Source organism: Marmota flaviventris, chromosome 12 (assembly GCF_047511675.1).
Source record: "Marmota flaviventris isolate mMarFla1 chromosome 12, mMarFla1.hap1, whole genome shotgun sequence".
In the NCBI taxonomy this organism is placed as follows: Eukaryota; Metazoa; Chordata; class Mammalia; order Rodentia; family Sciuridae; genus Marmota; species Marmota flaviventris.
The window spans coordinates 95,534,935-95,546,992 of record NC_092509.1 but is presented as its reverse complement, the minus strand read 5'-3'; the positions used below and the strand labels follow the sequence as shown (position 1 = coordinate 95,546,992).

The window sequence follows — 12,058 nt, the reverse complement described above, 5'->3', positions numbered from 1 at the left end:
GGGTCATTAGTTAACTCTCCATGGGGACATCTGGGAAAGGTTCACTGAGAAGGTGCTATTTTTGCTAGATTTTGAAAGTCTTCACCCCCCAACCCCCAATTAAAAAAAAAAAAAAAGAGGAAGAAAAAGAGGGCAGTGTAAGCAGAGGGGACAGCGTGTGCAGCAACACAAACAACAGGAAGGGAAGAGCCTGTGGCGTGGGTCAAGGCCAGCTGGGCAGGAGATAATTCTGGAGAGGGACTTGAGTCACGCCACAGAGCTTTGCATGGCATATGAGAGCTGCATTTCATCTCATAGTCAAAAGTGAGCCACTGCCGGGCTTTAATGCAGCCACCAAGTACTCAGATCTGTGCCTCATGCATCCAGTGCATGGCCCAGTGCAGAGAAGGAGCCGGAGCAGGGAGGGGCTGGGGTAAGGACAGTAGTGGGAGAAGCAGTTGTTAGAGCCCAGATTGGAGAGGAGAGACAGGAGGTCTCCGTGAGGCAGGGGAAGAACCGCTGGCTCCACCCATTTGGATTTGATAGGGATTAAAAGTGATGGGGAAGAGATGGAGACGGCTAAACCTGGTGGACAGTGCCTGAGTATCAGGGTGAGGGGAACAGAAGGCAGAGGATATCTGAGGAGGAGAAGGATGACCTAGGCTTTGGATGTATTTGTGTAGGAATCGAGCACATGGGAGAATCCAGAAAGAGAAGTCCTCCTGGGATGGAACCATGATCAAACTTTCCTCCCCCTGGATTTAAAATTAACACTTGACTTAAGAACCATTTGCTAAGCAGTGATTATGTGCTAGGCCTTGGGAGCAGAAAACTGGAGAAGAGGACGTGCCTAATCCCAGGAGTCTGCAGGCTGTAAACGGAGGTAATGATCCTTTCAGGCATCAAGGAACCTCTTGGGTGAGCATCAGCAGCAGAACAACATGAAGGAGAGGTTTCCACAGCCAGACCCAAGGCCAGGGGAGGCTCCCGTGAAGGATGCATGCCCAAGCGGACTGAGGAGGCGTAGGTAGCGTTGAGAGTGGGGAGCCCCAGCAGGGAGGTGGTCCAGTATGCAAAAGTGGGGTGCATCTGGGAAGGGCAGGTTTGATTTTAAGGGACAGGTGAGAAAGAAGCAAGACAGCAGGCCTGAGAGGCCTTCGGGGGCCTGCTCAAGAGGCACTTTGCCTATTAAGCCAAGGCCTGAGGTCCTCAAGGGGAGGGGACAGAGCTTGCAGGGCTAAAGATGATGGAGATCCCAGGCTAGCTGTGTGATCTTCAGTGTGTCACTCAAACTCTGAAAACCAAACACCATGGGACTATTTTGAGCCTGACGCTGGGAGATCTACGGGTCAGTGAAGAGTTCTTCTTACTTATTTCCAATGTTCCCCCACCACATTCAGGACATACCCTGACCACCCCAAGACCACCCTATGTGAGAGGGAGGGTGAGCAGAGTGGTGCGTTACCTGGGAACAGGCCCAGAGGATGGGTGGTCTCTCTGGACAGAGGAGCCGAGAGCACCTGCCGCTGTCAGAAGCCACCCATCAGCCTGTTCATCTCTCTCTTCTTTTCCAACCAGCACCCATTCCCTCGGAAACACAGCTTGACCCTTGCCTAGGCTTATCCAGAATCCCTCACCTGCCATTAAATGAGGCTTCCTGCTTTTGATGGATGGTGCAGTGTCTGTTCTTAGTTTTCTACCAGGTGTACCCAGGATGCACTCAAAATGCATGTGAAAAGGCAAGAGGTGGAAGGAAGGTAGTGAAAAGAAAGAGTGTCCCTACTTCCCTGGGTGCCCTGTCACTCTTCCATGCACTTGTCCCAGGCAGGCCAGACTCCTCTCACACCCACCCCGCCGCTGTATAACAATTCAGACGCCCTGCGCAGCCTGCTGCCCCGCACGTCCCTCCCTGGGGGAACTTCAGTTTCTCACCCATGTCACAGAGCTGTTGTCAGGACTCCATGAGGTCAGGGCCCACCTCAGTGTGCTCCTTCCTCAGCCCTTAACATCAGAATCCCCCAGAGGATGGCCCCCTCTGGGCTTCGGGTGTGACTCTGTGAAGTTTTACCCTAAGTGTCTGAACTCTGACCACTTTGTTCAGACTAACAGCAGGAGAGAAATCATAGTCACTATAAGGCTCAGATCTGTACATAAACAGAGAAAAAAGAAACTTTTCGAACAGTGGTAATCAGGGAGTTAAAAAAAAAAAAAGTGAGGATTGCTAGGATGAGAAGGGAAAACAAGTAGGCAATTGGCTGAAGAGGAGCAGATTTTGAACTTGGCAAAATTCCCCCAAATTCTTTCATGCCCAGCCTAACCCTCACATGCCCTCAACCCATGGAGAGGAACAGCCTCTTACACAGAATGGCCTCACATACTTCATCTCAGACACTGGTGATGGTGTAAGATAATAATTTAAATTCCTTGAATTTAAATGAAATTATAAAAGAATACTAATGCAAATTAAACATGGACAGCTGTGACCAGGCTACAAAAGTTACGGCCTGATAATTAGTCCAGCTACTTGACCTAAAGCTACTAACCCACCCTTGTGCTATTAGAGGCAGGTGTGGGAATGGCTTGTGCTGAGTCCCAGCAGTCCCTACTGTGAAGTGACAGCAGACTGAACCTGGTCCACTGCAGAAGTAGCCCAAGTGGAGCTGCCATCAGCTAAGGGACGTGGCCACCATCAGCATCTGTCGCTTTTCTCCAAGTCTGCCAGCTACCAGGTGAACAGAGGTCTTCCCCTGGGTCCGCTCCCCCCGCCATCCTGCGAGCTCCCAGCACCTCCACACATCTCCCGCTCCTTCTCCCAAACAGCCCTTATAGACAGGATGTTGCATTTATGTTTTATTTTTATTTTACAAGAATATAACATGCTGAAACAGAAAAACAGGCATTGCATACATCACTCATTAAGGAACCCAGCTCCCTTTGTGAACAATAAATAAATATTTAAACAATAAGGAGTTCCTGACAGGCCCTAGCGGTTCCCAGCACGCTCAGAGGTAGAGTCTGGTGGAGGAGGGGACAGTCAGGCAGCAGCTGCTGCTGAGATTCTCCAGTGCAGACAAACTGAAATGACAACAATAAATAACAACGGCGACAATGTAACAAAAAATAATATGCTATGACAATCGGCACACCGCCACAAGACATCATTCTTAAATAAATTTTCTCCTGGAGGAGCTCAAGTGCAGAGAGAACAGTGTTGGCGATCCTGGGCACAAGGGGGCTGCCCTGGTGAGTTCACCTCCCACCCCGGGCTCTGGCGCAGGAAATCCATCATGGAATGTTTGTTCGGTGAGGCCCTGAGGTGACAGGCAAGTGCTGATTTCCCCCAGTCCTGTCTTTCCAAGCAGCCCTGCTCCCCAGCTTTACTGCAGCTTCCACCTTCTGTCCCGTGGCCATGGTGGTCCCTGCCCCATCTTTCCCAACACCCCAGGGGTGCATCTTGTGCCCACAGGAAATAGTGGCTTGATTTCAGAAGGACTTTCAGGTACTGCCAAGGGATTAGCTTCTCATTACCCTTCTCTTCCCTGTTCCACGCTGTTGGCATGACATCTGGGCTACCTGCCCCTAAGGCCTCCCTCGTCCCTCCTCCTGGCCCTACCTTCAAGGGCAGCATAGGGCTCAGAAGCTCCTCAGAAGTCCCGGCTCACAGGTGGGCCTGCTGCAAACACGACCAGCAGCCACCTGCAAGAGGCCATCAACAGCACCCAGGCTGGGTCCACAAGAGCAAGATGGCCTCTTCCGGACTTGCTACTGACCTGCAAAGGGGCTCAAAGACCAGTTTTTGAGGTATAAACATCTCGTTCTCGGCAAGAATCATGTTGACCTTGAGAGGACTGTGAGGATGGACCTTGGGGTGAACCCGGGTGGGAGAGGAGCGCACAGTGGGAACACTCCATACCCATGGCTCTTTCTGTGACATGATCGAAGTCAACTGCCCACTGGCCAATAGCTCACCCAGTTACCTTCTTCCCGCACTCTTTTCTAGTTGCCCAAGCCACTCTGCCACATCTGCCCCTGTGGGAAGGCCAAGAGCCAGTGCTGCCTGCCACACCACCAATCTTGTCCCCAGAGAGCCCCACACAGCCCCCATGTTGCCCTTCCCCGCAGCTCCTGGGCGCGGGGAGCCCTCTCCCACAGGGCACTCAGTTCACAGTCTCTGGAGGACAGCCTGCTGCTCCCATGCGGGCTCTGGGACACCTCCACTGTCCTCTTGCACTTGCTGGGCAGAACCTGCCTCCCATGCAGGGGTGGCCGCCTCGGGGATGGGTGACTCCACCTCTCTGCCCACTAGTTTCCTTGTGGCCCGGAAGGCTCAGGTGTGTGAGGGCTCAGCCAGGCTGCAACTGGAGGTGCAGGCGGAGGCAGCCGAGGCTCGAGCAGCCAGGTCTTGGTAAGCGGGAGACTTCAGGAAACGCGGGTAGGAGTCCTTCTCCATCAGGGTGCGTGTCTTCCCCTGAGCCACCTCGAAGCACATGGTAGTGGTGGCCTGCAGGTTTGTCCTGGTCAGCTCCCGGGTCTCATGGTCTATGTTCACCTGTGGGAAAGAGGGTAATGTGGAATGAGTGGGGGGCAGAGCAGGGAAGGGCCAGGGGTGGCCCTGTGGGTGGGGGAAGGGCCAACAGGCAGTGGGGTGGTGGAAGCAGCACAGATTCTGAATCAGGAACCTGGGTTCTGCCCACTAGCTAGCTCTTCAGCTCTGGGCCTATGCCCACATCAGAACCACTGTTAGCCTCCAATCTCTCAGAACTAGTGTGAGGATATAGTAAGATCGTGCAAATCTAATTTCGTTTCCTTCTTCTGTAACAACCCTGGTTCAAGTTATCACCACCAGGTCAGTGACAGGACCCAACTGGTCTCTGTCTTCTACACTCTTCCGGGCAACTAAACTCAGCCTTTTAAAACTCACTCCGTCTGGTAGCATTTCTGTTACTTCCCATGTCACTCAGAGGAAAGCCAAAGTGCTTGTGGAAGCTTGTGGGACTCTACATCTGGCCATCTCCGCCTGTCTGACCTCATGTCCTCATGTCCGACTCTCTCTTCCTGCTCCACATGGCGCTAATTCCTGTGCTAGAATTTCCTTTCCTCCCCTAATTCTTTCAACACTCTGTTCCTGTGTCACCTTTTCCAACAGCCCGCTCCTGTCTTACTTTAATGAAGCTGAAAGACCTCCCCTCCCTCACCCTGCTCCATACCTCCGCTCCCTCTCTCCGCTTGCCTGCTTTGTCTCTATCACAGCACAAATCACCCGCTCGCTTATATTTGTTTAATTGGTTATTGGCATCTTCCCCATTAGAACATAAATTTCATCAGGGTAGGGAGTGATTTGTTCACTACTATCTCCACTGAGACTGTAACGGTCAGTACCATGCGTGTAACTGGTGTTCCATAATGTGGAATAAATAAAAGTGGTCAGAACACAAAATACAAAATGTGATCCCTTCTTTCTCCACCAGGTGGCCCCATGTTCTTTATCAAAAGCAGCCACCATGCAGAAGCAGCCAGAAGGGAAGGCTGAATTGCAAAAGACCACAGAGCCGGAGGCCTAAGGCAGGGCAGCCAGGGACTGAGCCTGGCTACACGAGGTCTCGTTCATGACTTTGTCTCCCTAGTTAGTAAGTGTGTTGAGGCTCTAAAAAGAATCAATTTACAAAGGTGGTCATGGGCAGAAACCAGAAAAACCAGTTGACCCATCCTGCCTGGTTATGAATCTGAAGGGGGCAGCACTGAGCAATAGCATACCGCCTGGTTTTTCTCATCTCTGGCCACAGAAGCCACTCCTCCAGTGACAAAGAAGACCTCTCCAATTCAAAACCCAATCCTTCACCTACTGGCCTCCTACTATTCCTTGTTCTAGAGGGGAAGGGGCAGGCAGGGTCTGGAGGATCCATGGCCATGTCAGGGCACTGACCTCTTTAGGGGCTTCGCTGCGAATGAACTCATCAAAGATGCGGTGAGCCCTGGAGGCCAGCTTGGCAGCTGATCGGATCTTCTTGAACTCCTCGCAAGCCAGCCAGAACTCCAGGTTCTCCTCGCTGAACTCTGTCTTCAGGAAGGCGTGAAAAGCAGCCACTCCATCTGGGGTTGAGGGGAGAAAGGAGGAAACAGGTCAGACTGGGGACAGTGAGGAATAAAAGAAGAAAAGACATCAATTGCAATAATGGCTCTATTTTTAGAATGTAATTTTCTCAAACAAGGACCTGCCTTTGTATTTTGAAAAGAGGCTGGCACACTAGGGGATCATGTTATTATTACCACTACTATTATTTCGCCCGTGCTTTCAGCATCCCTCGGACTGGCTCCAAAGCACATGAGTACACATGTGTCATCCACAGACAGACACAACAGAGTCCTACTTACTTTTACTGCTCAGCAGTAAGTCAAAGGACTCTCTCCATCCCAGCACATCTTCTGAGAAGCTTCTATTACGGAAAAGAAAAAGTCAATATTTTAAAATTAAAGCAAAACAACAACAACAACAAAAAAGCATAGCACAAATCCTAGCCAGAACCCTGATGAGAAGCTGCATAATTCACACAAAAACTTGCTCAGTGATTTATCAAGCTGACTCCTCAAACTCTTAGCTAGAGCTAGGATAAATGGTGGTGTCAATTCAGTGATCAGAAACCAAAGTCAGGGACCCTTTAATCCTCAGTGAGTATCTTTAAGGCTGTTTCTTAGCTTCCAAAATTGCTTCCATTTCCCTGACTCTGAGAGCTTTGTTGTGTACACCTCCACAAGGAAATAAGGGCCTCATAAATAGGAATTGTATCACCCCAGAGCCCAGTGCAGCTCCTGGCCCAGTTGATGTTAGTATGAAAGGGTTTCTAGGCAAGGTGCACACTGATGGAAGTAGAGTCATTAATAACTACTTCAAATGGCCCTGGACCCTGTCCTATCCCCAGCTACATGTACCATGAATTCCCAGAAGGGAGCGTCTGGTAACTGTTCATGTCCTGAGTGCAGTCAACTGTTGGTAGACTTAGAAGCCTAAAGCCACCAACCCACTCTCCCCTGAGTCAAGTGGCCACCAGACCAATAAGAAGTCCCATTAATATCTTAAGGGAGGGGTTGCCAAGGTTCACCCTAGCATGTCCTAGTTTCTTCTTGTATTCTCCTTCTTAGGCTCCCTCCCTGCTAGGGGCCCTGGGCTGGATGGCAGGACTTACCTCTCTTTGTTGTGTTTACTGCCCCACTCGAACTTGCCAACACTCCCAGAATCAGAGCCCAGCTCTGATTTGTGAAGAAAGATTCCCAGACGTGTCTTGAATTCTTTGGCTCTGAAAGACAAATCATGAGCATGAAAGGATTCTCCATTTACCCAGTCAGCACAGACAGGTTTGTGGGGTCCCAGAAGAGCTCTGCCACCAAATCTCAGTCTCAAGAGCTCCTGGAAATGCTTGGCTGTTCCCAGGGCCCAAACTGTGCTTCTCTTTTTGGTATCTTCAAGCCTGAAGCAACAGCAGCAATGTCCAAACTGTGCCCTGGTAGGTCAATAATTTCTGGGTTTACAGTCCTGCGCATATAGAGTTTTTTCCTACTTAAAAAGTAAGATCTTTGTGCCATTTAGCATCCCCTAAGCTTGTCAGGAGTATTTCTGGAACTGCGTGGAAATTGATTCCCGCTTTCATCTTTAACTTTTCCTTCCTGAGACACCAATTCCATGGAAGCTGCATAATAGCTCTCTAGGAAGTTCACACATCCCTAACTGGTGGGACATGAGTAAGACCTCCCTGCCCTCCCAGAGGTAAAAGAAGTCCAGCGCCCATCTCTGCGCTGTGCAATCAAAACCAAGTGTACAAGAAACTGGGACAGGCTCAGTGCTTCCTGGAGGCGACAACGTGGTCCTCCAGCAGAGAGATCTTGGGCAGGCTTACCGCCCTTTGTCAGAGAATGGGAAACGCAACGCAGCACACAACGGGCCTCGGCTTCCCTTCGCTTTTCCTGCTTCCTGTTGGTGGTATCAAGTTGCCCTCTGCCTCGCCACTCAAGTCACTAGAGTCCCATTTCCCAGTCCACCCAAGTCCCCAAGCCTGTCGCTCTGCTCCCTAAGAGTTGGCGGGGCTTGGCCTCCTTCCCCCGGTAGCTAGACAAACTCCTCTTACCTCTCCAGACAGGTGGTGGGGAAGGTGGCCAGGGTGCGACACATGGTTGCAGGCGCTGGGCAGCACGTCCTGAGGAGGATGGTGGCGGGTTCCAGGGGACTTGCGAGGGGCAAACGGAGGCCTTAACTTGCACTGGCTGGGTCAGTCAGCCTGCATGCGCCTGGCTGGGCTGCCCGGGCTTTTATTCCCTCGGAGGGGCGGGGAGGGGCGGGGTGGGGCGGGGCGGGGCGCCGCTGACCAATCAGAGGGCGTGGCTGGGCGCCGCGAGGGCGGAGGCGGGGCCGAGGCCCCACGTGGGAGGGCGCGACTGGCACACATGGGGTCTGCGGCGGGCGGGCGAGCGGGGCTGCCCCCTCCTCCCCGGGATGTAGCGTGGCGAGCCAGGAGCTGCAGGGAGAAGGCGGAGGGGGGACGCACCGCCCAGCTTGGTAGGGAAAAACCCGGCGACCTCTAGTAAAAGCTGGAAACTGACACGGCGGTGTCAGGAGGGTTCGTGTGGAGGTGGCGGGTCGGGAAGGGCGACACGGGGGCGAACGCAGAAATGTCTGAGCCTCTTGAATCTTGAAGGACAGGAGCACAGGGTGCAACTCGCTCGTGACTGTACAGTTAGCTGCCAGTTACTGCGCTCCTGCACAACGGCCGTGGGGCTGAGTAAATTATCCTCCTCCTCATCATCCTGCCCATTTTATAGATGAAGAAACCGAAGCTCTAAAAGCTACAGAGTTGCCCAATCAGAATTGGAAATAGCAGATATGTAGGGGCACTTTTTACTAGACACAGAGAAGTTAAACTGCTCAAAGTTTTACAGTTAGTTAAGTGTTGGTGCCGGAATTCAGGAGTTCATCATGGTTTTCCAACTGCCATAAAGAGAAAGAGAAGAGGAAAAAAAAAAATCTCAGAACCTCTGTAACTGAATGACCCTGGTTTTAAGCAGGATCAATAAGCTAGCTCAGGGTCCCCATCCTCAAGACACAGGTAATAAGTGCTCTGTCTCTTATCATCTTCCCATAAAAGAATTATAGTCTCCCCCACTGCCCCTCAGTTCCTATAGGGATTGCTATTAAGAGGCTGAAGTGAAGTGAAGGGTACAGGGTCCAGAGCTAGATTTTCAGGTTTCAAATCATGGCTCTGATATTTGCTGATGGGAGACCTGGAGCAAACTTCTTAACCTTTCCATGCCTCAATTTCCTTGTCTTTAAGATGAGACACCAGTACACTTATTTCATAAGGTTGTTGTGAGGACTACACGGGTTTATTCTTGGTTTGCGTTCCCCCAGAAAACATGCTCAGGCAGAGGCTGAGGAGGTTTGCTGAGGAGAGGGAGGAGGAGTGAATGCCATGCCATTTCAGCAACCCCCAACTGGGCCCAGAGGGTGCTCTGGGGTTCAGTTGACCCTTCATTAGGTTTTCCACTCAAGGGAGGGGACACATCTTTGTACCCCTGCATCTCTGCAGCTGCCTGGAGAAATGGTCTAATCTTAAATAAGGCAGGTTCCCTCTGTCCAGAACATCTCCTGGAAAAAAGCTACAGTGGACACCAGACTGGGAGTTGGTGGCCAGAGTCCTGGGTGGCAAGCCACAGCATCCTCAGCAACATGTAAGGTGCATAGAACAGGCTCAGCATGCAGTTGGCACTCAATAAGTGCTAGCTTTCAGTTTTACTTATAAGGATACTGGAATTTTAGAGAATAAGGAAAATAGTAAGTATTTTTGTGTCTCTCGGGATATAGGTTTTTATTTCATAAGAGGCATCTTGACAGTTGCTGATCCTCAGCAAGGCCTGCTCTGTGTTTCTAGAAGTAAAGGGTCAGAAAAGAGAGAAACACGGAGGTTCCCACCTGAGAGCTCTCAGCAAGCAGGCCAGGGAAAGGTGGTAGGGGAAGGAAGGGGAAAACCACGGTGGAGGTGGGGGGTGAGCTTGTGGTTGAGGCCGCTACAGCAACAGAAGCCAAAATCAGAATACTGTGTGGGATCTTTTGTCAAAGCAGATCCCCTTGTTGAGCCAGGGCCTGTGGAAGATGACCCAGTGAGTCAAAACCGTGCACTCTGAATTGCCAATCATAGTCCTTCCCAGACCTCCCCGTTAGCTGGTGCAGGCAGGTGCCACAGCAGCCCTCACATGGCAGTACCATCTCAGACGCCAGCATCCGCCCTCATTCCCGTCTTGCCAGCCAGGCTCTCACTCTGTCTTCCTCACAGGTCCAGGGCTGGATGAATGCAAGGCAGCGGCAAGCAGCCAGGCAAAACGGGGGCCACCTTGTTGAACCACTGTGCTTCTCAGCGGTCCTTCATCCACGTAGTGAGGCAGCCAGCCCCAGCCGGTCAGCAGGGCATTCTGCTGGAGGGGTCGGCCAGCTGGGGTGAGAATTGGTTCACCCATACTTCTGGTGCCCCTAGGCATGCTTTTATTATGCAGCTGCCAGGGGAAGATGTGGGTGTCATCTGTGAGACAGCTGTTCTCCATGTGACAAAAAGGAGTTTAGGGAGGGCTCCAACCCACAGTCTCACCCTTGGTGGCACCATGTTTGAATCAGGCTGGACATGGCCACATGACAACAATAATACTGATTATGCAGAGAATCCCCTCAAACCCCCCTAGTCTTTCTGCATCCCTGTGAATAGGCCAGAGGAGGTTTGTTATTTCCGTTTTGCAGACAACAAACAGCTGTCCCTGAGACGCTGGAACTGGAAACAGCTGAAACCGAGGGCCCCATCTCCAGATTCCTGTGCTAGTCCTTTCTCTATTGGACAAAGAAAGCAAAGAGACAAAGGGATTAATGTGCAGTGCACAGACGGGCAAATCGGAGAGCACCAGGCTCCCTGCTGAAGATGAAGAGCCCTCTCTGAGTTCAACCTGCCTCAAGTTGCCATGGTTACCCCTTTGGTTTCCAGGCAGAAACTTTTTGAAGTTCACAATTTATCCCAAATTCTCTTCCCAGCAGGTTGATTCGTATGTGCAATTTCAGTAATGTGGATGGCTTGAGAGTTGCTGTAAATCCAGCCAGTTGAACTCACTTGTGAATTGCACCAGCTTTGACAAAAAGCTGACCTCATTTTTGCCCAGCACTTCCAGCGCAGCTGCGATCTCTTTGATGGAGGGTGTGGGACACAGCTCTGCAGCCCGGGTCATCTGGGATCAGCAATCTGGGCAAAGCTGGGGTCCGTATTAAATGTCTCACAGTGTCCCAGGCAGGCTACCTTTTATTCCCCCAATATCACCCTTTTCAGAGTAGCAGAATTCTAGACAGGATCTTTGTCTACTGCTAATGTTTAAGGGAAATAACCCTTTCTCAATTTTTGATTTTGCACAGATGATCCCCACAGTGGCCTGGATCCTCTGAATTTAGTTATCAATTTACCAATAAATATTTAAAACGAATTTCCTATATTCCCAAGTTGGTAGAAAACAACGGTTAGTAAGGCTTTTCCTTGACCTCAAGGACCTTATAATCTAGCCTAGGAAACAACTGCATGGTGGGGAGGGGGAAAGAGAAAGGAACTATTGTCTGTTGCTGAAACAGATGTGGAGGGATCAGAGAGGATGGGCAGTATTTTTTTAAAATGAGGGGGTTTTGGTGGCCAGGGATGATAGCGAGGTTTTGATGCGGGGCAGGTAGGAGGGAGCATTCTTTAAATGGGAGAAGCAACTAGGAAAGGCCCTTGTTGTTTGGAGGGAGAGTGAAGGTGCAGGAAGGTTGAGAAATTCCGCAGACACTGGCAGAGCTGCTTAGGCTCTGGGGACACAGTTGGATGCCACTTTAAGGTTTAGGAGCCCACATGCATTCTGAGGCAGCTGGGTGAGGAGGCAGTGATCACCTCAGCAGCTGTGACACTGACAGGCTCCGCAGACATTTCCCAGCCAGATCATGACAGAAACTTTGGGTGCCCTCCACTCCTGAGCAGAAGTTGCCTGAGTGCAGCCTGGATATAGAAATGGACAGTTTTCTGCAGTGACCCTTAGG

General features: G+C 51.1%; 1 protein-coding gene across 1 annotated transcript; it reads right to left on the bottom strand.

The window, feature by feature from the left end:
- Positions 1-2,864: 2,864 nt before the first annotated feature.
- Positions 2,865-8,234, bottom strand: Rgs16 (regulator of G protein signaling 16). The gene is made up of 5 exons (XM_027934915.2): positions 8,097-8,234; positions 7,161-7,271; positions 6,352-6,413; positions 5,903-6,069; positions 2,865-4,528 (listed from the first exon to the last, which is right to left on the bottom strand). Exons 1-5 carry the CDS (start codon positions 8,138-8,140, stop codon positions 4,307-4,309), a joined length of 606 nt encoding a protein of 201 aa, XP_027790716.2. The 5' UTR covers positions 8,141-8,234; the 3' UTR covers positions 2,865-4,306.
- Between the last annotated feature and the right edge of the window lie 3,824 nt (positions 8,235-12,058).